The 24,095-nt window shown below is 50.8% G+C and overlaps 8 protein-coding genes across 8 annotated transcripts; 2 read left to right on the top strand and 6 right to left on the bottom strand.

The window, feature by feature from the left end:
- Positions 1-9: 9 nt before the first annotated feature.
- scw4 (putative cell wall glucanase (Scw4)) lies at positions 10-1,020 on the bottom strand (the record flags this gene model as incomplete). The annotated part of the gene is made up of 1 exon (XM_056695348.1): positions 10-1,020. The coding sequence occupies one exon, from the start codon at positions 1,018-1,020 to the stop codon at positions 10-12; it is 1,011 nt and encodes a 336-aa protein (XP_056557560.1).
- Positions 1,021-2,437: 1,417 nt separating this feature from the next.
- Positions 2,438-4,188, bottom strand: lcbA (serine C-palmitoyltransferase subunit lcbA; the record flags this gene model as incomplete). Its single annotated transcript, XM_056695347.1, has 4 exons — positions 2,438-2,620; positions 2,695-3,186; positions 3,257-3,767; positions 3,860-4,188. 4 exons carry the CDS (start codon positions 4,186-4,188, stop codon positions 2,438-2,440), a joined length of 1,515 nt encoding a protein of 504 aa, XP_056557559.1.
- A 555-nt stretch (positions 4,189-4,743) lies between these two features.
- Positions 4,744-10,682, bottom strand: N7496_002415 (1,3-beta-glucan synthase; the record flags this gene model as incomplete). Its single annotated transcript, XM_056695346.1, has 3 exons — positions 4,744-5,089; positions 5,148-10,451; positions 10,537-10,682. 3 exons carry the CDS (start codon positions 10,680-10,682, stop codon positions 4,744-4,746), a joined length of 5,796 nt encoding a protein of 1,931 aa, XP_056557558.1.
- A 5,276-nt stretch (positions 10,683-15,958) lies between these two features.
- On the top strand, positions 15,959-18,062 carry N7496_002414 (uncharacterized protein; the record flags this gene model as incomplete). The annotated part of the gene is made up of 2 exons (XM_056695345.1): positions 15,959-16,890; positions 16,961-18,062. 2 exons carry the CDS (start codon positions 15,959-15,961, stop codon positions 18,060-18,062), a joined length of 2,034 nt encoding a protein of 677 aa, XP_056557557.1.
- A 378-nt stretch (positions 18,063-18,440) lies between these two features.
- mog1 (Ran GTPase-binding protein MOG1) lies at positions 18,441-19,389 on the bottom strand (the record flags this gene model as incomplete). The annotated part of the gene is made up of 2 exons (XM_056695344.1): positions 18,441-19,110; positions 19,313-19,389. 2 exons carry the CDS (start codon positions 19,387-19,389, stop codon positions 18,441-18,443), a joined length of 747 nt encoding a protein of 248 aa, XP_056557556.1.
- Positions 19,390-19,936: 547 nt separating this feature from the next.
- On the bottom strand, positions 19,937-21,682 carry N7496_002412 (NYN domain-containing protein; the record flags this gene model as incomplete). Its single annotated transcript, XM_056695343.1, has 2 exons — positions 19,937-20,551; positions 20,612-21,682. The coding sequence occupies 2 exons, from the start codon at positions 21,680-21,682 to the stop codon at positions 19,937-19,939; spliced, it is 1,686 nt and encodes a 561-aa protein (XP_056557555.1).
- Positions 21,683-22,478: 796 nt separating this feature from the next.
- On the top strand, positions 22,479-22,896 carry N7496_002411 (heat shock 9/12 family protein; the record flags this gene model as incomplete). The annotated part of the gene is made up of 3 exons (XM_056695342.1): positions 22,479-22,512; positions 22,574-22,766; positions 22,857-22,896. 3 exons carry the CDS (start codon positions 22,479-22,481, stop codon positions 22,894-22,896), a joined length of 267 nt encoding a protein of 88 aa, XP_056557554.1.
- Positions 22,897-23,117: 221 nt separating this feature from the next.
- N7496_002410 (uncharacterized protein) lies at positions 23,118-24,008 on the bottom strand (the record flags this gene model as incomplete). The annotated part of the gene is made up of 1 exon (XM_056695341.1): positions 23,118-24,008. One exon carries the CDS (start codon positions 24,006-24,008, stop codon positions 23,118-23,120), a length of 891 nt encoding a protein of 296 aa, XP_056557553.1.
- Positions 24,009-24,095: the final 87 nt, after the last annotated feature.

Here is a 24,095-nt window from a genome sequence, read left to right as displayed (position 1 = left end):
TCATGCTAACTACCGTTCATATATTCCCCAGAAACGCTCGGCGCTGAATGTATACCGATTATCCTGTTTCCAGAGGTCATCATAGGCAGTAAAGAGCACAAGATCGTCCTCGCGGTGCGCAAAGCTGCGACGAATGCTGTCAATCGCAACGCGCTGATTCTCAGGCGACGGCACAGCCGCACCATTTGACTGGCCAGCATGTGGCCAGCCAGACTCTGTAATCATCGTGCGTTTCCCACCAGCTGCGGCGGAGACGGCGTGGGCCTGCTCGAGGACATATGGACCTGCGTTAAATGGGTGCTGTGTTGCGTCGAAGAAGGCGTGGCAGTTTGCCGCGCAATAGTCCGATGCAATGCATAGTTCCGGGTGTTTGAGGAGGACGGAGAAAGTGTCGACAGTCACAACTGGTCCTTGATACCCCTCTTTGCGGAGCATGGTTCGCGCTTCATTCACGGCTTTTGTCACGTCTGCAGGTGCTGCCATACCGCCATTGACGAGTTCATTGCCAACGGCGATAGTGTGGAATACGGACCAATCTTTCTTTCCTCCAGGCAGAGTGGCTGCATCATTGAATGCCTTGATACTCTCGGGGAAGTTTTCCAAGTCGTAGACACCCGCGAAGACTTGCATGTGGTGTTGCCGTGCTGCTCTGGCAACGGTGGTAGTCTGACCACAATCGGTACCATATATGCGGACAAAGGCGTATTCCGTTAATTTATCGAGGTCCTTGTTGACTTGTTCTTCGGATCTGCAGCTCCTATCCGCGTTATATGGCGAGTAGGAGATTCCGAGCTTGCGTTGGTGATCTTCATGGTGGTCTGGGTGAGGGTGTTGTACCGGCTGGGGGTGCTGGACAGCAGGAGGCTGCGGTTTCTTTTGCAGTCTATCGGCGAGGGTTGGGTTCTCTGCTGGTGATGGTTGCTCTTGAGATGCTGTTGGTGGCGAAGCCTGGGTATCTTGCGTTGCATCGGGCGCTGTCGGTATGGAGGTTTGAATAACAGTTGTGCGGCCCTGTACCATTATATTAATGGCCATCCAAGACACCTACTAGAGTCTTCTCATGGATATTGGGTTTATCTACTGACAGTTTCTTGCAAAGCAGGCGTGGCAGCAATGCGGTTCGTTTCGGTGCGGATCGTGTCTCCCTCCTCGTTGACCCAGACAACTACTTCAGTAGTAGCTTGGGCCTGAAAAGCGCCATCAAGCTCATCGAGGCATTGATGGGGTCCTACGGAGGAAATATTAGCCATCACAGGTCCATGACATATGAATTGGCTGGTCTCTGTCATACCATGGGCCTCAGCATAAACACCACATGCAAAAAACAGGGCCAGCAGGGCTTCATTAAGGTGCTTCATCGCACCGTTGAATCCGTCGGTCGGGTTCGTCCGAGCCTCGATACTGAACCCAGGGTTAGTAGAGTCGATCGCGATCAGACCAGAAGCAACCTCGAAATCCTCCCTGCACACGAGGAAAGTAACATCCCATGCAGATCAGGCAGATTATATTCACCCTGGAGCTGAGACGCCCAGAATTCACCAGTAGACTTGGCTGCATAGCGAGTAAACAAAGGGGCATCCAGGCATAGCTATTCAGCGTGGGGTGACATGGAGAATGGGATTCGGGTCCAGGTCTGGAGCGGCCGCAGCCCCTTGACATGAAGACTTAGAGCATCTGAGAACCGGCATGGCTCAGTCGGATCAGTTTGGGAATATGACCCAGGGTCGAATCATTGTCGGCGGAGAATGTCCCTAGGGTGACCAAGGCTTGTGGAATGTTGAACTCATTCCAGGTTCGTTGCGCCGAGAGTGAAGGGGCTAGGACCTTGTATTCTTCGATTTCATCGACTGTAGCATTATAGGGAACCCAGTGTCACATTATTGTGTAGGCTGAAGGGATAAGAAGGATCTCATATCGTAGTTGGATCATAAGCCCACTCTCCGCATCGCAGTCTCCGCCGCTTGCGAAAAGAATAGTTGCACTTGGCGCGGCTTCGCTGTTGTGCATAGTAGCAAATCAAGCCCCTAGATTAGATCAACGCGTTCCAATCACAGGGAACAATACAGAAAAAAGGCGATATTTTGAAAAGTATTCAAATATGCAATTTTTGGCCCAGCAATAAGCCGAAGCCAAGGTGGAAATAGTAATATTAAACAATCTAGAAACCAAGCACCGATGAAGTATGAGACCGTCCCCGGAGAATACAGAAAGATAATAAAAGGTGGGGGCAGCGCTGTACAAAGTTGGATAGCGAAAGAGATGCATATCAACGGTCGGCTGTAACAATACAGGAGACGAAGGACGAGAAAGGACATTAGGGCGTATAGTGAGATCGCCAAGAAACACCAGCGGATGTACATAGGGAGGGTGCCGTAGGTCGTTGGGGCATGAGCGGTCATTCGAGAATGGAACGAAAGGCGTCACAGAACGGGACTGTTCACTTTTTCTTGCTCATCACCTTCGTGATAGCGTGCCGGATGATGGTGCCAGCTTTCTCGATCTCTTTCTTGGTCAGGCCAATAGTGACGCAGACCTTGAGACCGGCTGGCACGACCTGCTTGGGCTGGAAGTTGTCTTCAAGTGTCTTAAGGCGGGTGATAAGGACTCCGTTGGCAAGGCACTGTTAAATAGGCATACATGTCAGCTGCTGATCGGACTCGCGAACACAAAAGAGCTCAAAGGGTTGTTACTAACCTCGTCGACAACATCCTGGAGCAAGTACTGCTGATCCTCGTAGGTGAGTCTCTTGGATGTCACAACCTCCGGCTTGATAACCAAAATAAGAACTGGGTTCTCTGGAGCGCTAGTGCAGTAGACCCAATCACTGCGAGGATCTAGCTGAGCCCGCATAGCCTTCGTGAACTCTCGTAGCTGGGAAACGGTCTCGGGGCTATTTTGGAGAAGATTGATAGTCGCACTAGCGGTGGTCGAAAGCAAAGCAGGAAGCGCGGCGGAGAAGGTGTATGCCGCGGCTGAAATCCGTTGGTGGTGAACAATTTCCTCGGATCCTGCACAGAAACCTCCACCTCCGACAAGGGGACCAGCCAATGATCCCACAATCATGTCAACTTCGGCAGCATCGACATTCTGGTGCTCGGTGATACCACGTCCGGTGCGGCCCAAAACTCCGAAGGACCAGGTCTCGTCGAGAATGAGACGGAACTTGTACTTGAGTCTCAACTCGATCTAGATTGCACTCGAGATTAGCAACGCGCAAATAAAAGAGATTCGGCATTGCGAGTAACCGTTAACTCACGATCTTGGGTAGGTCGACCATATCACCATATGACTCGAAAAGTCCCTCGGTGATGATGAATCGCCGAGTCAGCGGCTTCCGGGCCTGCTCCTTGGTAACCTTGGCGAGAACACGCTCCAGGTCTTCCATATCATTGTGCTCGTACCACCGAACGATACTGCGGGAGATCTGAATACCCTTCCGAATAGCAAAGCTAACACCCTTATCCGCAACAATAATGTCACCACGCTTGGAGAAAGCAGGAATGACGCTAGAAATAGTAGAGAATGCTTGTGAGTACATGATACAGGCCGCAGTGCCCAAGAAAGAAGCGATATCAGCCTCAGTCTTCATGTGCACGTCCTGGGTACCGTAGAAGCCGCGGGGGCCGCAAGGACCGACGCCATAGTTGCGCAGGGTCTGGATGGCCTGCTCCTTGAGGGACTCGTTTGTGTTGAAGTTGTAAAAGTTAAAGGAGCAGAGGTTGTTGACAGTACGACCGTTTGCGAGCTTGGACTTGGGACCGACAGGACTGTAAAGATCACGATAGCCTGTTAGCACAATGTCCGAGGGGATTCTGGCTCCGAAGTCACGATGCCTCGAGATGACAGCGAAAGAGCTTACCCAACAATCACCATCCGCTTTTCGACCTCCATCTCCTCCAGAGCAGTGGGCTGGGCCACAAGCGGCTCGGGGATCCACTCATCAACAAGGTCATCGATCTCATCCTCGGTCAATGGCACAACACCGGGCTTGGTCGAGTATTTAGGGGCAAGCAAATAGCGGACAGCAAAGAGGAACAGGAAGAGCTCGACTGCAGAGCGAATTGGGTCATCCTGATAGCTGGATTTAACGTATCGCAGGAAGATTGCCGAGCCGGGGACACGATGGAAGAGGTGCGCGAGTTCGTGAAGGTATTCGGTCAGGAGACGCTGTGTCTCCTGGAGGTCCATCTTGGGAGTAATTTAAGGCGCTCGGGGGCGCGAGAATATCAAAGAAAGGATTTCAAGAACTAGAGGCCTTCAGACAGAACCGAATGGACTTAATTTGAGGGGATGGTTGATGGACACACCCCCGGGGGCTCGCGGACAAGCTGAAACGTCCAGTATCACGTGACATGCTCGTGATCCCGTACAATGAAGTACCTTCAGGTTACGATACTTATGACTCTATTTATGCGATTGATGCAGAGGTTTACAGTGAACAAAGAGACTGAGCAGTGTTTCTATAATAGGTTGAAGCAATGCAGTTTGTATTCCGTGAGTGTTTTAAGAGAATAAGAAAGCGAGCTATGAGAGCGGTAAACGAAGGTAAACCCCCCAGGGCGATGACAAAACCAGTCGAGATACAAGTGTCATTCCACACAAGCCATTAAGATCAACAAGTGCGCCGGTGATTTCACGAAAGAATGCAGCGAATCGCAAGAAAATAAAAAGAAAAAGTGTGAAGGAAAAAAACACAGGTGAACTTTGTACAGGCCATTCTCATACAGGGTCAAGTTGACCACTTCACAGTAAGCGCTGGAATTTGTCGTTGCCAGCAGTGGGCGTAACAGCAGCATGGGAGGAGAAACCCTTGGGCAGATGACTACCGGTATAGTAGGTCTGGGTGTCATTCAGACCCTTGTCAAGAGGCTGGAGGAGATACATGCTGTTGCCTGACTTGACACCAATGGCGTTGTAGAGGGTGCGGCGCAGGCTGACGTCGAGGTCCATGTTGCGCACGATGACCGGTGCGGCGATAAGGACAATGAAGAGGATCAGCATAACGAAGTAGAGAATGGCGAAACGAATCACACGTCTCTTGCGCAGCTTGGACTGCTTCAGAGAGTAGATAGGAGGACGGATTTGGCGACTGTAGATATGATGTTAGTATTATTGCACTACGTGAAAGGAGATAATGTAATACATACCTGGGACGCAGCCAAAACAGGATGACAGAGTGGAACTTATCGGCGTAAGGGACAGCAAGGAACGGAAGCATGAAGAAGAGGATGATGTGACCAAGGACAAAGTCGGCGGCGAAGTAGCCCAACTCGGTGATCTTGCAAAGGAACTCACGGCCAGGCTGGGAAAGCGAGTGCCAACCCATGTTGTACCACTTGCCGGTCCACCAGGCGATGTTGGACTGATCGTTCTTGAACTCACGGGTGAGGGCCAAAGAGATGATCAACTTGTAAATGAAGCGCTGAAGGGCCATCATGGCGATCATGCCAGATACAGTACGGGCCCAGTTGAAGGATTCAAGGACAAAAAGAACCTCAAAGAAGACGATCAGGACGATAACAGCGATGGCATGGGCAATCGCGGCTAGGACTGCACCGAACTTCTTGCAGCACATGCTGAAAATGGGACCCATACAGCAGGCCATGCCGAAGAACATACCGGCGACACCAGCGTTGATACCAATAGGGGCAAAGGCAACGATGGCGATGCGGGCAATGGCATCGGGGGCGTACGCGGTGTTGTCACTGAACATGGTGCGGGAGTTGATGTACAGGTAGGGGATGAAAGTGACTGCAACCACGACCAGGGGGGCGATGATCTCGCTGAAGAAGATGTTGGTGATGCGCGCACGAGGAATATCGCCAGAGCCCTTCTCAGAGGGAACTCCAAGAAGCTTCTTCTTGTAACCAGTAATACGGGTACGAGACAGACGGCAGAACCCGATCCAGGACGAAGCGTGAGAACGAGAGTTTCCACGCGAGAGCCATCGGAGATAGTCACGGTAGTCGATGAAGAAGTCGTTCCAGGAGAACTGGTGAGGGTTGAACAGGAAGGGCGAGATGATGAGGGCAAGCAGGGAAACCCAGAACCAGATCAAAGCCGGAGTCCAAACAGTGGTGGTGGCGAAGAGCAGCATCAGCAGGAGACGAGCACCAGCGTAGATCGAAGGCCCGGCGAAACGAGAGTACAAAACACCGAAGGGAATACGGGCAGTTGCGAAACCACGGCCAGTACCAATGTAACGGGCACCACCGAATGACAAGTTCTGGTGGACGGCCTGTGCGTAGATCTGACACACGAACACTTCGAACATGAACGAGAAGGAACCAAAGTGCTTTGCCAGACGGGTAGCCATGCGCCAGACACCACGCTCAGTCAGTTCCTGGACAGCCAGGGGAACAAACGATATGAAGAACACAATGAAGATAGAGATAACGCAACGGTTGACCCAGTTGATGATTGGTGCAAGATCAGCGCAGTAAGTTGGCTCCAGAGGATCAGTGATGGGCAGGTCAGAGTTGTAACGACAAGTGATGGTCTCGTGATGCAGGGCACCAAGGTTGATCAGAACAATCATGAACATCTGCACCGACAGCATAATGAACATGTTGTTGATGTGGAAACCAGGGTGAGCGTAGTAGAATGACAAGAAGCGATCGAGAGGAAGTTGAGTACCGAGGTAGTAGTATTCACGCGAGAGCATCTGCTCACCCATACCAGTACCAATTTTGGTTGTGAAGTTCAGAATGGAGCCGAAACCCAAGTCACGACCCTTACCACACTGGTAGTACTCGCAGTGCTTGATACGACCACCACGAAGGAGGGCGTTCATACCGGCGTAAATATCCTCGTTCAAATGGAGACCCTTCTGAGCCTTGGAGACACCACCACGGGTACACATAAAAGTTGCGTTCAGGAAATCAGGGTGACCATAATGAAGCTTACCACCGATCTGGGCGAGAGTACGGGCGAACAGGGTACCGAACGTTTGTTCCTTGGAAGCAGCGACATCACCGAGGACACCAATGCTCTCCGAGAAAATGTACTCACGGGCACCAAGAATAGCAACAGGGTTGGTCTCAGGCGAGGGAACCCCGGGGGTGTAGGGCGAAACATTGTCGGTCGTCAGCTCCTCGAACTCGGCAAGGACGGAACGAATCTTCAAGCACTCTTCCAGGTAGTTGTCTTGGTTGGCATCGATCAGTTGGATGTATTCACCGCGGTAGAAGATAATGGCGTGGTTCTGGTTGTCGGACTTTCCGTCACCAAGAATCGGGTTACCGGACAGCTGGATGCGGAACTTAGGCTTACGCATGCCGTTCTCGAGCAGTTCGCAGTGGCCATCAATCAGCGCAGAGTACAGGCGGGGTTCGTCACCCTCGTTGACAGGAGGCTCCTCATCAAGGTAGGCGATTTGCAGGTCAGGGTAGGCACGGAGGAGGAATTCAGTGTTCTCGCGCTCGTCCTTGTTGAACTTGGCGTAACGCTGCATGGAAACACAAATACGGAACTTGCGGCGAGCCATGCGCTCAAGCTCGCGCTCAAGCTTCTCGGAGTTACCACCGAACATCTGAACGACCTCGGGGTTCTCAACACGGTACAGAAGCTTAATGGCACGACTGTAGTTCATGAAACCAGAGACAGTGCGGTACAGAGTCTGGGAGCGGAGCGAAGCCCAGATACGGGTGCGAAGGGTGTACTCGGGAGCGGCAGACTTGAAACCAATGCAGTAGAAAGGCAGATCGTCGATCTTGCTCTTAGCAGCATCCTTCTCGCCCTTCTCGCCGTATTCGCCGTTGAATTGAGAGGTCTCGTCAGCCAGAATCTTGGTATCCTTGACGAAGCAGTCCCATTCATGGGGGTGGAGCTGCTTGAGATACTCCAAGACGGTAACACGGGAGTAAGGCTCATCCTCACGGATGATTTCACGCAGAGACAAGAGAATCTTCTCACCGTAGTGAGGAATCAGAACGCTGAAAGTAGGCATGTTGTCCACAGGCAGGGGCTCGGGCATAGGAGTAGACAGAGACTGGGCGAAGAAGGAAATACGACGCTCAGCCTCGCTACCGGCAGGGAAGAATTCGGTCTTGAAAGACTGGTCTTCCTGGGAGACGAAGAAGGTGGGGGCACGGAGAGTACGCTTGCCCTCTTGCTCGGACGGCACCTGATGGTAGAGAAGCTTCTGGACGTGGTCGATGGCCAACAGATGCTCACGGTACATCGAGATGATGATGGCGTTCCACACCTGGGAGATGAGAACCTTGGGCTTGTACTTGATCTCCATATCAGTGGTAGCCAAAACCTTCGAGTAGATACGCTTGGGCAGACGGGAGAAGATGTTTCGCCAGGGGGACCAGATAGAGACACCGAGGTAGAACGAGCGAGCCACCGAGAAGATGGTGTTGCAAATAATGTACCACAGATAGCTGTCCAGGAAGAACAGAGTCAAGTCCATGAAGAACATCAGACCCAAGAGGATCTGGGGCTGCTTGTGGCACAGAATGTTGCCGACATATTTGACACCAGTGCACTCGTAGATGGTCATGGGCGACAGGATGCGGATGGGATCCTTGAACGACAAAGTCAGGAAGAAGTAAGACTCAGCAAGCTTGGCGCCGAAAACGCAAACCCAGAGACCGTAAGACATCCACATGTCATTGCCGTGCAGACGAGGGAAGCTGGCGGTGAAGGTCTGGCTAGCAACATACTGCCGACCATTCTTCTTCAGGTAACTACCGAAAAGTGCACCAAGGGGCTGGATAGCGAAGAAGGTTGCGGTGAAGAGGGCGAGGACGAAATGGACGATACCGAGGGCAAGACCAACAGGCTTCTGGATGCCGCTAGGCAGCATATCCAAGAAGCCGAAGATAACCACACCGGGAGCCAAGTTGAGGATGAACATGCCGAGAATGAAGAAGAATCGCTTCCGCAAGTGCTGAGCACCAGCCCACCGACGAGGGACATACAACCACTCGCAGATAGTAGCACACAGTTGAATGAAAGCAGCGAGCGCACCACCGAAACCGACGGCAGCCAGATACTTGGCAGTCGACGGCTTGTTATTCCATTGCTGTTGGTAATCGACGGTGTACAGAGTCGGGGCGTTGTAGGCAGTGAAGAACCAGAAAGCACACAGGTGAATGACCCAGATACGGTTGAAGTTGGTGATCAAGTGGAACCATGACCGAGTCTCCTTGTAGGTCTTGAAGAAGGCCTTCTTCCAAAGGACATCCTTCAGCTTAGGCCAACGCTGAGCAGGGGGAATATCGACCAGGCGGGTCTTGTCCTCGAAGCCGATGCGCTCGATACCCTCGGGATACCAGAACAGCTGGTTCATATCGTCGTAACCAATGATCTTGTTGTGGTCGTGCTCACGACGGACGTACTTGCCTTCGTAAATCTCGTAACCCTGGTCACGGCAGTACTGGTAGAGAGGGGTGATGATCTCGTTGAGGTAAGTGAACTCCTCAACGGGCTCGACGCGGGCCTGGCACTCCGGCGACGAATAGTAGTCATCCGCACACTTGAAGATGAAGCAAAGACACTCAGGCAAGAAACGAACCTGGTTAGCCTCACCCCAAATGAGCAGATACAGGGCAATCTGACGGGCGCGATCATGCTGGGACATCCGGTTCATACGAGACTTCCAGCGGTATTCAGCAGCCTCCAGACTGTTGTCACCCTCCAAAGCCTCAAGCGTCTCCTCCTCGTTCTCGGGGTTCTGCTTTGCGGCCTTCTGGGCAGCCTTACGGGCCTTGCGAGTCTTACGGTCAGCCTTGCCCAGCTTCATGTTCGCAAAGCCAACCGCATCGTCCAAGTCCAGGTGAGCTGCGAAGTACCAACGGCGGTAGTTGGCGTTGTGCCCACCGATGTAGTCAGCGTGCAGGGACAGCAGAGCCTGGTTGGGGGTCATGCGAGACGCACGAGAGTCGAGAAGGGTCATCATGTGGTCGTACATGTTACGCATGCTGTCGCGCTGGAAACCGAACTTGTTGACAAGATCCAGGAAGATGTCCTCCAGCTCCTCCTTGGACAGCGGAATCTGTGCATCCGAGGTCCAGGCAGGGTAGGGTTCCCGCGAACGCTGGCCAGCCGGCAACGCGTTTCCATATTCCATGCCGTAAACGGGAGTAGAAGCACCTGATGACCGATTGCCGCCATATGAGATCTGCGATGATGGAGGGCGGTAGCCGTAGCCACCACGACCGTACTGGCTATCGGTGTAGCTGTTGTATCGCTCGTCCCCGCGACCGTAGTAGTCCATATCAGCAGCACGAGCTGTCTCCGATCTCATGGTGAAATCACTGAAGGTCTCCGAGTCCTCTTCGGAGTCATGGCCACGTCGACCACGGCCATAGCCAGCCTGACCGGCATCGTAGTACTGGTCGGCGTAGTATTCATCCTGATGGCCGCCAGACTCGTAGTATCCTCCTTCAGCATATCCTTGCTGCTGCTGATGACCACCTTCCTGTGCGTAGGCGCCAGAGGCACTGCAATTCCGTTGTCAGCTTTTTGATTCAAATATTTCTTGATCGGATTGATCGGCGTCGCGGAGTGAAAGACGGATTTCCATACCCTCGGTCATAGTAGCCATCACCATAGTCTTGGTGGTCGTAGTAACCCTGACCAGCATGTTCATCCTGGTAATAGGAGTCACCTTGGCCAGCTGGGTGGCCGTAGCCGTCGTCATAATGGCCTCCTTGTTGTTGGTAGCCCGACATGACGGAGGAGTCGCAATCGATCGCTTGGTTCGAGCTCTATTGATGGTAGTCAGTCGACTGCTCGTTGGGAAAGAGATGTCCGCTTTTGTTGCGCCTTGCATCGAACTTGGGGGAAGACGCGAGCGGACCCGGAGTGAGGCTCTTACTTCAACCGCGACTCATTCACAGTATTAAGTTAATTGATGGAAGACGACAAAGATGCAGTCGGTTGCTGTTTTTTTGTCGGGAGAAGCGAAATTAATGCAGCATCGACAGGGAACGAATGGCGTTGAACCTCGTAACGGGCGTAGGTCAAAAAGGGACGTCGAGCTAAGATGAAGATCCCGAATCCGCGAGTCTCAAACTCGATCGGAGGTGTAAAGAGCGAAGCGAATAAACCAGTCGACAAGCAATCGCGGCGTGTTGTTCAAGACTTCCCTTCTCCGGACCTTCCTCAAGGAAACGAGAGTGTCACCTTAGCAAAGGAAGATGGATGGGGAGGAAGAAAGCGAATGGAATGGGGAAGGGGCGAGGTTGGAGGGACGAGAGAGAGACGAGATTGTGAGGAAGGAGGGAAAATATTGGCTGTGCTGTTATTTTGGGAATCGGGGGGGAATGGTTTCCACCTAATTTACGGTCCGTACGTGGTATTGAAGTACCGGTACACTTGGCAATAGGAGGCAGGTACCCGGTACTTGAGTGGAGTGTGGGAGCCACTGCGTACGTGGTGGTATTCGATACGTATCTACTGGCAGACGGAGATTAATACCGCACGTGAGGTACCGATACCATACAGGTCTATCCACATCTCTCCCTCTCAGCCTTCTATTCTCCATGTTACCTCCTCCTTGGGCCTTGACCCAACCCCCCTGGTCCTCTTGCCAATACGCCGTTGTTGTCCTATGTACTTGGTACCTTACACCCACGACATGCATACTGCCCAGACACAAATCCAGATTTCCCACCCCACCCACCGAGCGAGATCCTAATGTTATCGGCCAATAAACAGCAGTCAAGCTCACTATCCACTCCCTCATTGCACCCAATGAGACTGTCCAGCTCAGACTGGATTCCAAGGGAATTGCGACGGCCCCTGAAACCCGCCCCACCAGCGCCTTCCAGCATGTATTCCAGGTAACAAATTATGTGGTCGGAGCGGGTATTTCCATCGGGGATACCTACGAAGGGCCTGTGGCGTGCTCTGATTTGGCCGTGCCTTGTTATCGTTACCACTACGGCATGCAGGGATAAGCGTTGCGCGGGTACTCGTTTTTCATTCCTCGTTTCTATGTGACGACGGGCGACTCGCAGTTCGGTATTTTGCTGTGGCGAGTGAGGACGAAGATGAGGGAAAAAGCAGAGAAAGTCCAGATTCGACGTTCGACAAAGATCATCCCTATCCCTATCGGGGATTAAACAAAGACTCCAGCCTATCTGGCATACGATCCGTGGTTCTCAAGCGACAGAACCACCCTCCAGCCAACAATGGCACGTCTTCGATTGCGAATTGGCCGCTCAACACCGTCCGATCTTCCTCTGGGTACTTTTCTGGGATGCACTGGCCTATTCTTCGAAGGATGATCGCCCATGAAATTTTCTTCTTCTGCTGAGTTCATCCCAACTCAGACAGGGAGAGACACCAGATTTCCACGCTAACACACTCAATTTGCCACCACAAAATTACACGCAATACATTTAGGGTACATTGAGTACATCTAGCGCCGCACATCGTCTCAAATTGTACTGCTTTGCCTTTTGCCCACCGTTGGAGCTATCCCGAACTGAGTCCAGCGCGGTCCTATAATAAGAGTCCACACGCACACGACTCTCCACTGCTTACCCAGCGCTGGCCATGAAAAACCAGCTGTTGTAGGCTTTTTCCCAAGCCACAATCTCTGTTCCTTGATCGGTAGTTGCCTCGAAAATCTCATTTGGCAGGTTGATATTCTTCTTAAACAAGGAAATTCCATTTGATGTATGACAAACTTCGCGTAAATAAATCACTTCTCTTTTCCAGAGACTATATTATTAGGCTTGATTCAGTTATCATCTACCGAGTACTCAATCTGACCTCCCATCTTCATGGACTTGATTCAGATGACGAGTCCAGTCAGTCCACCAAATCTAGTACTGTTCCTCCGTAGTCCGTCCAGTACTGTGCAGACACAGCGACCGGTATCGTAAAACCGAAAGGCGTCGCAGGCCATCTCCACCGTTGGCCCAGCCTTTTCAGCCCGTCCCACCAGTCTAAGTGGATCACCGATGCTTTTATTTTCTGATTTCAAGCCTCGACTTGGGTCTTGGGGCCACCATGGTCCAGCCAAAAGTCGGTCGGCAGCCAGCATACGCAACGGGACTGCGAATATCATGCATTAAGCGGGCACTGGAGATTCTGGTCGCATGGATTTTATGCCGCTTACTACAAATACGAAATACCTGGGTTTAAGGTAGTTAGAAGAGAACTAATGAATTGATAGTAAGACTATGTATAGCATATACATTTATAGTTTATGTTCGCTTAAGACGAGACAATGCAGTAAACGAGCGGCTTGAATATATTTGTACATACTATATTCCGTAGTGGAAGCCTCAACAAAAACAAAAACTTGCTTGCTAATCGATTACAGGTGAACAATCTTAATCTTTGGATTGATTGGCCTGCCATCTTGCTATCTTTCAGACACGTCGCGCGTTGGGCGCGACCGTACAGTCTGTAACCAGCCTTTTCAGGATACATTGGTAATCCCTGCCTAACAGGATTCGCTGCTTGCTTGATGCAAGTCTGCCGCAGGAACGATACATCAACTGCATGAAAATGGGGACCGATCTCCAATTTTCATCTTGAGTTCGCCAGTCCGCTCGTTCTCGATTGCTGCCTCGGAAAGTTAATTCATTGTAATCCCGGTTTTACATATGTACACATACAGTACACTTCCTCTATCCTGTTTCCCCATTCTCCCGGTACAAGCCAGAAGTCTCCATCATCATTTCAAGCCCCCCCCCCCCCCCCCCGGGTTCCTCCTTTCCCATGGCCGATCGCCAAACCCTCCCAAAAATAACCTGTCTCGACCGGGGCGTTCGAAGGGTCTAGTCAGCGATCGCTCGCGGCATAGGCTTGCCCTAATGTTGCAAGTTTATTGTATTATTTGACCCGCTTCTTTTCAATACCCGAAACTCCGTACGGGAGGTTCTGAGATCCTTCTTGGCCTTTTTGGGCTTAAATGTGGCTGGAGGCTAGGTTTCATGGCAGCGATCTTGAAGTGTTTATTAGATTCCCGTACAGTACGGAAGATTACAGTCTTTCCACTACCGTCATTGGCGCCCCAAGATGTGTATCTGTACCGCGGATGTCTCCGGGAAGGTTATGCACAACCCCCTGTTCAGGGGAAGTTGACTTTCCACCGAGCATCCGGGATACTTAGTATGGAGAAGTGTAGGTAAATGACATTTGCAAGTAGTAGTAGTTACATCGAACGCCCTCAAATGTGAAATGGCACGCTAGTATCCTAAAATTACACACATAATCATACGTTGATCGTCCTCGTCACATTCGAGTTTAGTCATCAGTGAGGCTGTGTTCTGGAAAGGGGATTGATGAAGATCCCTCTATCCCGTCCCTCCACGATTTACATAGTAGCATTGCTAATAACTAGCTATACTCATCACCATCAAGATCATAGTCGAACAAGGAAGAGACTAATCAACAAGTTGGATTTACACCCATGCTCTGCACAGACAATCAATATGAGATTCGTCAACGAGTCGTCATGCACGTAACATTTGCTCGAGCATATTTCAACGTGGCCGCCCGTAGCGTAATCTGATACGGATCTACGTTCACAGCTGTTGAGCAACATACTCATCCGTAGATACTCTACCTCAGAGAGAGTAATCGAATACCAATAACTACTATTCGCCTGGTCTCCAGCTGGCTCACCTCCCCTCGATGCTTACTTGGACCCAGCCACCGCTGGGTGGCTTGATGCTTATCCCTACTGCGCGATGGGAGCGCTGGCAGGCAAGGGGATGTTGATCTCCGCAGAGGCATGGCAAAAGAATGAAGTGATCGACTGCCGGTTACTTGCAGTCCATGGCAAACCGAATACAGAGAGCAGATCTTGCGGTCAATGCTCCTTAACTGCTCGGAAACTATTAATGAGATCGCATATTTCGGAAACGGTAATCCATTCCACCGCAGTGCATGGCACTCTGCTCGGATGTACTCGTTTTGGTAAACAAGTTGTTGATGGCAAAACTGCCTCTCCTGTTCCTGTAGGTCAATGGAACCTCGCGTCGAGCAGCGCTTCTTGCAGTCTGTGAGTTTCAGATCAGTCTCCAAACGAGGACCCTGTACCTGAGTCATGCCCAGGTGTCTGCAGGCCGTTGCTGCAGGCCCTAATCTGCCTTGAACATTGGTTTTATGAATTAATTACATCATCATGTCATTTAAGTCCTCTACAATTGTATACAATGATCGCACTCCGGTAGTACTGTTATGAACGGTCAAATATATAGCTGTATCACCGCATTTTGAAGGATCACCATCGTCTTTAGTGGATATTTTCTAGTATTCTGTTTGGATCATTTGAAATGATTTTGTTTACTACTCCGGTGATTCAAGGTACTGAGAGATTATTGTTAGACTGGCGTCAATGTCCATGGGGCAGAGTGTGAGCCGAGACTCTATATATATTTTGTCTCCGTCAACGCCCCGAGGCATTTTACAACACAACTCTCTGCAAAGCTCATTTAGATAGAAAACAGTATCAAAGTATACTGTTAACTTGTTGTAATGTTTCTCATGACCCAGAAAATATCCCTACGTCTTAAAAAGATGGACTGAGTTGCACAATCAATCACCCACTGCTTACAGGAAGGTAGCTCGTTGAGAAGCAGTTGCTTGACAACATAACCTGGTGTAGTTTTTGGACTGGTTCCATTGTCCTTCAACCCGGCAAAAAAATCCAAACCGTGTCTCATCATTTATAAATGAGATATACATACTGTACTGCGCTCCAAAATACTGATGTTGAAGCAGTGTTGGAAGAGGAGCAGTTTACCTAAGACGTGGTTACCGGGTCAACCGCCCGCCGTTGATAGCTCAACTTGTTGAAGAAACTCTGCTATTGAACCACATTGACACCTAGTCCAAAGCAACACGACACAAAGACAACTCATATCTACCGGAGAGACACCTTGTGTTCCCTTTGGCTTGATCGAAGTCCTTTCCTATCCAGAGGTTGCGAACCCAGCCCAATCAACACCGGAGCCGCAGCCATCCCCGCAGCCCGACCACGATGGCACGACTCAACACGACGAATCCGCTGACTACCGCGGGACAGCGGAAGAAAAGCTTGAAAGAACGAACGGAGCGACTCCCAGCTCACAAATCTATCGCCGACGAACCGCGCACCAATGTTAGGTCCTCCAACGGGAGCAGCAGAAGTACACTCTCCGGAACTTCATCACAGCGGCACAGTCGGGGATCAAGCGCCATCTTCGACATATTTTCTGATGACAGCCCTGTTGTTGAGAGCAGCAACACCTCACCCCAGAAGCAAAAGAAAACACGAACCCTGAAAGCTGCGAATGTCAACTCCCTCCTCCTCCCGATCGGTCAGACCCCACGCCAGAGGCCCATGGTCAAGTTGGAAACAGACGACTTTGAGAAGGAGAACGATATCATGGAAAACACACCAGAGAGATACACAGCATCAAGGGAAGCCCCTCCACAGGTGTCTCCGACAAGACGAAACATGGCACGAACTCCAAGAATACGCCGTGCAGACAATACGCCTTTGAGGCCCCAGAGGTCACAGAGCCCAGAATCAGAGACAGAAGAAGACTGTGGGGACAATAGCTTTAACTCACTAGACGACTTTATTGTCAGTGACAATGAAGACCTCAGCTTCCATGAGACATCAAATTCCGAGACAGAGGATGAAAAGCCCGTATCACCGCCTCCACCACCAAAATCCACCCGAAAGAGATTGATGAGAGGAAGAAGACCGGATGCCGATACCGAAAAGAAGCCTCTGAAAGATACGTCTCTGAAAGCACCCTTTCGACTGGAGCCCAAAATCCCCGAAACACTGAGGCTATCTTCATCAACTGAAAATAGCCCTAAACCCGTGTCTCAGGAGGACCTCAACCTCTTTTCAAAGCTCAAATCGCTCGATCTAAATGACGACAATGAACTGTCTTCTCAGATGGAAACAAAGTCTACACGGTATGGGTTACAAGATGTCTTCGTATATGTAGATTAGAGGGTTCTATTGCTGACGAAGCAAATAATGAAGCTCTATAATAGAGCTAGACTGCTCGCCAAAACCGCTGCGACCAACAAGCAAGAAGCTGGAAACACCCCTGTCAAGCCCGAAACAAACCCGCTTGCGATCTCCAACCAAGAGCAAAATTCGAATTCCTGCCACTCCTCATCGCGAGAGCGTTGATGCGTTTTGGAACCAAGAAGACACCAACAACTGGAATGATCAATATTCCCCCCGCAAGGAAAGATCTACTACCCGGACTGTGATTGAACTCCTTCAAGACTTTGACGATTCCGACGACGAGGAGGATAGAAGCCGCGGATCTAGCTCCAGCAGTGATATCGAGGTCATTCCCAAGATGGACACGAGCATGCCCACGACACCAAAGCCACTTAGCAAGACAGCCATGAAAAAGGCTGAAGCAGAGAAGAACCGAGCAGCCAAAGCTCGTCGGCAGTCATTCAACAACAAAAAGGCCGATTTTGCGCAAAACTTCCTCAATGCGCTGGACCAAGCTGCATCCGGGGGAGAGGTCAGTCGGCTTGCAGAGCCCACTGGCGGAGTCAAAATCACTTGGTCAAAGACTCTTAACAGGACTGCCGGGCGGGCTCACTGGAGAGGAGAGCGAGTGGTTTCGCATGGACCAAATGGGGAGGCAAGGGGCTTCAGCAAGACCCTACACCATGCAACGATTGAGCTGGCCGAGAAGATTATTGATGATGAATACCGGCTCATCAATACCCTTGCTCACGAATACTGCCATCTCGCCAACTACATGGTTTCCAATGTCCACGACAGCCCGCACGGTGCAAGCTTCAAGAGCTGGGGAAAGAAGTGCGCAGAAGTCATGAAGAACCACCCTGTTTACGGCGGACAGATCCATGTTACGACAAAGCACTCCTACCAGATCGACTATAAGTATGTGTGGAACTGTATGACTTGCGGTCAGGAGTATTGCCGTCACTCAAAGAGTATTGATACGCAGCGTTCTCGCTGCGGTGCCTGCCGGGGCACTTTGCAGCAGACTAAGCCCAAGCCGCGCAATGTGTCGCCCAATAAGAGTACGGCAACACCCGGCCAGAGGAAGATCTTGGATGATGTGACAAAGAATCTTGATGAATTTGTTTTTTGAACATGTTGGATGCCCATCATGTGAATGTTCCTATGACTGTTCATTTTATTTTGTTAGAGACACTCTTTACCCTCAGCATACTTGCATTTTGAATTAGCGCATGTCTGGGCTGAGCGAATTTGTTCTTATGTTACATACAGAATTGATGATTTATAGTTCTCTTTCGGTCTAGAGATACCTATTTGCTTTGACTTGTTCATATTATTTTGTTGACTATCTAGAGATCCTAACTAATGTTGGTTTAACTAACGCCTCTGTAGGCTAGAGTCCACGCTCCTCATATTCCCAAAGTTCCCTCAGTCATATCTCCCAGATGCCCTCAATAACCATCCATCATATACCCCATCTTATTCCTTTCCACCTTCCAAGACACCACTTCTAAACGAACAACCCCCAATCCCGAATCTCCAATTGACCCACCAACGCACTCACAGTCTCCTCCGCAACAGCCTCCTCCCTCGACAAACCCCTCGCATCCCCATTCTTATCAAACTCCTCATGAGGCACATTGAAAAACGCAAGCAAGTCCGTCTCCTGCGCCTCCAACCGCACCATCAAATAGTGGCACGTCACCTTAGAAACCGGCGCCGCATCGGACACCCCATCAAGTCCAGCCCCGGCAACTGCCGCATCCGTAACGGACTCGGTAGTCCCATTCGTAGGAGCGTGAATCCGTCCACCCCGTCGTCGGGAGGTACTCAAGAACTGGACAACGCCCTTGTACGCGCTAACTGATGAACCCGGCGGCGCGTATGCGCTGAGGCGGCTCGGTTCCACGCGCGTGGGCGGGGCGACGATTTGCATGGCGTCGCCTTCGTCGCAGAGGTCGTTAAGGTGGTGTAGTGCGGCGGCTTGGTCGACTGTTTCGGTTGAGGCGGTGGCTGCCGTGCCGCTGCCAGCGGTCAGGGTTGGGTGTTGGTGGCTGTAGGTGGTGAAGGTGGCGAGGGCGTCTTGTTGGGAGACGCGCTGGTTGATTTCGAAGATGTAGTTTGAGAGTGTGTTGGGTGATAAGAAGAGTTCTTGGTGGTCTGGGATTTCGCGGAGATCACTATTATGGAGTTAGCATGTTGTCTTTTGATTTTTTTTTTCTTTCTTGGGCTGGTAGAGGTGGGTGATATGGAATGAGATGCCGGGTTAAGGAGGATGGATGGAAGGGTTCAACTCTTGAGTATGTGATGGATAGATACCCAAGACGTGTAACCAAGGGAATATAGGGCTGGGTTGAACATTAGAGCAGGATATATACTGACCTCCCATCAATCCAGCCCTGGGGCACAACCCCGCGGATCGCCCCGCCGAAAAAGTCCTGCTCGGTGACTTGAGCCATGATTGAAGCGAGCTTTTCCGAGAGTCAAAATGAAGCTGCTAGTTGATTGATAGTTTTCGCTAGTTCGACGCTCAGGATGTTGATTCGGTCTCAATGAGTCGAGAAAGTTCTCCAATATAGAAGTTTGATGCCAAGACCCCGCCGGAGCTTCAGAGCTTAAGTTTCTTTGGGGATTTCTCCAGTTGGCGAGTTCTGGGCCGAGTATTGGAATAGAGAACAAAGTAGTTTGAAAATATCAAGAGATAGTCAGGTTCAGATGGATTTAGACTCTGGTTTTATGTCGATGAGGTGTGTGAGGCAGCAATTGCGGGAGGGAGTCGTCCGCCCAATGACGTTGGACGTTTGGCGGGCGGAAGTTGACTCAATTCTGAGCCTCACAATCGTGGCTCCCAACTACGGAGTATGGACTATACGGAGATTCACCAACGAAACATTCGAAAAACATAGGATCATACTAAGATACCCTTGATTTGACTGTCAAATACTATGATACCATAAGGGTAAAAGCATATTGGCTTAAGACTAGAATCGACCCGAAATATCTGATTTAATCAAAAAGTTCCTCCACATAGGAATCCAGCTCGATCATTTGGAACTGCTGGCCCCATTTCGCACGGAATTCTTTCTTTCGATACGCATTACTAGTCACCTGCGAGAAGCTGACCAGTTCCACATTCCATCCGCGCTGAAGAGCGCGTTCCACCATACGCATGAATCCACCAGAGTATTCGGCGACTGCGGCGTCGCCGGTCGCCAGTACTATGGTCGACGGCTTATCCGTGTCCACGATACTTTCGAGCATTTTCAAGTGCAGAATTTCGTCCACACCTTGCTCAACCCATCGCTCCCCAGTTGTGCCGACCGTTTCAGGTCCGGACGTGGGGTGAGTTGCGGACCCAGGGGCCTTTCGAAATTTGGAAGGCCGCGGTGTTGTGTGCTTAACTTTGTGCACACGGTCTAAAATGTTCGCTTCGTAGCCGAGTTGTTCGGCTTCGGCGATGGAGGGAAGTCGATCCGAGCCAACCAAGACTCTCTTGGCGGCTGGACGACCTCGCTCCATGATCAAAGAGAAGTTGGCAAAGGACATGTGTAGGCGGCGAATGCGGGTTGAGACAGGAATGTTCCGCGAAACTTTTACCGAATCGTGGAAACCCACCATGATCTGACGAAAGACATTAGCTTCGAAAGTTCATACACTAGGACAAGTGGGTCGGAGACATACATTAGACATGTCGACAAAGACATGGATAGGACGGCGTTCAACACTATTCTTGGTTGAAGTCGACGAACGCCCCACTTGCAATACAAGCTGAGCATACTCGGGGAACTCCCGGAGAAGCTTCGTCATCAGCCCGATTCTGCGCTCCGTCGCAGTCTTGTAAGCAGCGGGGAGAACTCGAATCCCCGCAGAGGTGGTGATGATATTCTGAACAGCATCCGAGTTGAGGGTCCAGTCTGCCTCGTCATATGATGATGGTGGGGTATCATCATGGTTATCTCGCGCGTCACGACCGCCCACTTGGGCGGGAACAAATGCTAGGACTCCAGACTTCTTGGTGATGGGTTGATCAAACACGACGGTACTCGAGTCGGACTCTGCACCCGTGCTGCTTTCTGAGAGTATTGGTTCAGGATCGACACTAGCCTTGGTAACCTTTCCAGCAGGCTTGGGCTTGGTATTGGCCTTGGGTATTTCTGTTGGCTTCGTAGTATTGCCGATAACCCTCGATGAAGCTTTGGGAGGCGATGTAGCTGCAACATCGCTCTTGGTAGGATAGCTGCCTGCAGCGCGCTTTAAAATCGTAACGGGCTCTTGAACGAGGGATGCTGGTGATGGCTGAGATCGATTGAGGGTTGACTCTTTGGTCACCGGTGACTTCGAGGTCTTGAGTACTGGGACAGATTTGGGAGGGGTTGACGTTCCTTTGACGGGTTCATCCGGGAGAGGTCGCTTGAGGATTGTGAGGGCTGGGAGACGGTCGAGGGGAGGCTGCCGTGTGTCTCCGGGCGCCGAATCATTCTTCGAAGAGGTGTCATCTTTGCTAAGAAGATCCCAAATTAAGCCAAAGTCTCCAAGCTTCGTAGAAAGCAGTTGAGGTTTGACTTCATCGGGATGGCTGCTGGCACCGTATGAGGGAGCTTGACTTGACGGTCCGTTGCCGGCCGGAGCAACGGTAATATCGATATGATGAGCGACATCAGGACTGCTCTCATAGGTGGGAGACCTGAGAAGGTCAAGCACCTGGGAGAAGTCCCAATTTGAGGCTGGATCGGTGGTTTCCGTTGCGAGCATTGACGAGTCGGCGGTCGGTTTAGATAAGATTGATTGGAGGAGGTAAGCAGAGGTGATAAGCAGAGGTCACAAAGATTGCAAAGAAGGCACGCAGTGAAGGGTCGACATTCAAGTTAAATCGCATTTCGCAAAAATGTAAGAAGCAGAGTTCGCACACACATGGTGTGAGTTAGGTAGAATCTGGGCAGCAAACAATGGGCTTTGGAGATGCGGTGGCGTTGGGTTGAATCGGGGATCGTACTGCGGGTTGTGACCGCTTGCCGTTCCCGCAGGAGATTGCACTAGTCCACACCGGGACAGATCACCATGACTCATCAAGGTCCCTCAGTCATCATACACGTGACTCTAAATGATGACCAACAATTCTTGGCATCAGGTTTCCAGCTTGGCACTACAGTCATTCCAACGTCATGCCCAACATGGACAGCTTTCGGATCCTGGCAGGATGCCAGCACGTCATACCACAAGAACACTCCAGGATCTTCTCTGATTCGGTGGTCCAGCGATCCGCGATTCAAGCTTGTTCTTATTTTTGACCTCCTCCCTAGGCAGTCAACATATCCAAGGTTGAAAGAGTACATTGTAGATTAAACAAACTTGTTCGCATCCGCGCAATAGCGCACTACGTCATGTTGTTTGTCATGTTGTTTAGCATCACATGGAATCGTATATCCTATATATAAACCTCTTAGCTGTCTAGTTTGCTGACCTTTATCCATTAACTCTCCAACTTCTATAAACTCCAACTTTCCATCAATTTTTCAAACATCAATACTTCAATCAACTATCAACCATCATGTCTGACGCCGGCCGCAAGGATTTCACCACCAGTATGTGATGCACTCAAGTGTCTCTCAACTCGTCCTTGATGCTAACCATCTTTTCCAACAGAGGCTAAGGAGGAGATTACTCCTGACGCCAGCAAGTCCACCCAGGACAAGGTCAAGGAGACCTTCACCGACACCACCGACCGTGTCGCTCGTGGTTTCCAGTCCGACGACAGCAAGAGTGCCCCCCAGCAGGCCTTCGACAAGACCCAGCGCACCCATGACAATGAGGCTCACGGTGGTGCCACCAGCTCCATGTAAGACAAACCAAACCTTCCCAAAGGAGGAGTCTTCCTTTAGGTAAAGCATCCAGCAATGAACAGCTTGCTAATATATCTCTTGCACAGTGGCGACAAGGTCAAGGGTGCCCTCGGCTTGAACAACTAAGGTGTTCAACCATACTCCTACGTCGAGACCCCTAGTCTGGGCTTCTCGCTGATTTTGCTGTTTTCCTGGCTCAATCATGAGTCGTCAACGATACCTTTTTTGCTTTTATCATGACCTAGTTACGAACATCAAACGCAGACCCGCACTGCTACATATCTACACTTTATGAAGTCTTGTAGGCCCAATTAAGCATGCCTTAAGCTGTACTTGAATATCGTAGTTCATCGACGCTCGACAAGATTCCCAAACATCGTATCTCGCTGTCGTGTAAGCTGGCCTAACTCGCGCTCTAATTCTTTGTATCGTGCCCGAGCTCCTAATATGTCCTTGGGTAGATCGTGGAAAGCTTTCACACGACCTTCAAGAGACCTGACATTTTCCCGTAGCCGAATGACATTCTCTTCTTCCACCATGAGCTCGTCAATAGTAGGGCCGTGTGGTTGATTCCGCTCGAGTGATGAAATACGGTCTTGATATTCCCCAACTTTCGTACTGAGCACCTTCGTGCCGCGCACCCACTCTGACGTCAAACGTTGAGTATCCGCAGGCGTCTCGTAAGCCTTGTCAGACCTGAGCTCGTCTAGATCGTCCTGCAGCCGTACAAGCTCCTTTTGGAGGTATCGGTGCAACATATCCACCTTTGCCATTTGATCTTGCGCGTCAAACTCTTCTGCTGTGAGCTCGACAATCGACTGGCTCAGATCCTCAGGTGTAGGATTCAAAGTGTTACCAAGGGCAACTCCTGCATCGGTAAGATCGTCTAGATTGGTTCTGCCTCTTTCGTCAAGGCACAGTTCGACTTCGTCCAGAATTTCATTCTTCTGCTGTTCATGGGCGTCCTTTGCTTCTGCCTTTTCACGTAATTTGAAGGTCTGGACAGCTTCCTCGCGTGCGCGGTGTTGGAGACTTGCTTCCTCGTCAGCGGCATCATTGGCCGCAGCTAACGTCAGGAGAACCCGGAGGGTATCCTCGTTGCGTTCGAAATGGGGCACTGGTTTAGGCGCATACTGCCGGCTTAACCAGGAGTTCACGTATGCCCAGTCTTTGGCTTGAATAGCAGCCTGGCGGGCTTTGGTAGGAGAGGCGTGCGAGCCATCGTGAAACGAGTCCATTGTGTAATCCCGAAGAAAACGATTGCAATTGGATTATTAGGGGCAAGTACTGAAGATTGTCGTTTGGATAATTGGTGCAGTTCCGAT

Source organism: Penicillium cataractarum (assembly GCF_028827025.1).
Source record: "Penicillium cataractarum strain IBT 29864 chromosome Unknown utg000002l, whole genome shotgun sequence".
NCBI classification, from domain to species: Eukaryota; Fungi; Ascomycota; class Eurotiomycetes; order Eurotiales; family Aspergillaceae; genus Penicillium; species Penicillium cataractarum.
The sequence above is the reverse complement of the archived record's forward strand: the minus strand, read 5'-3'. Positions and strand labels throughout refer to the sequence as shown.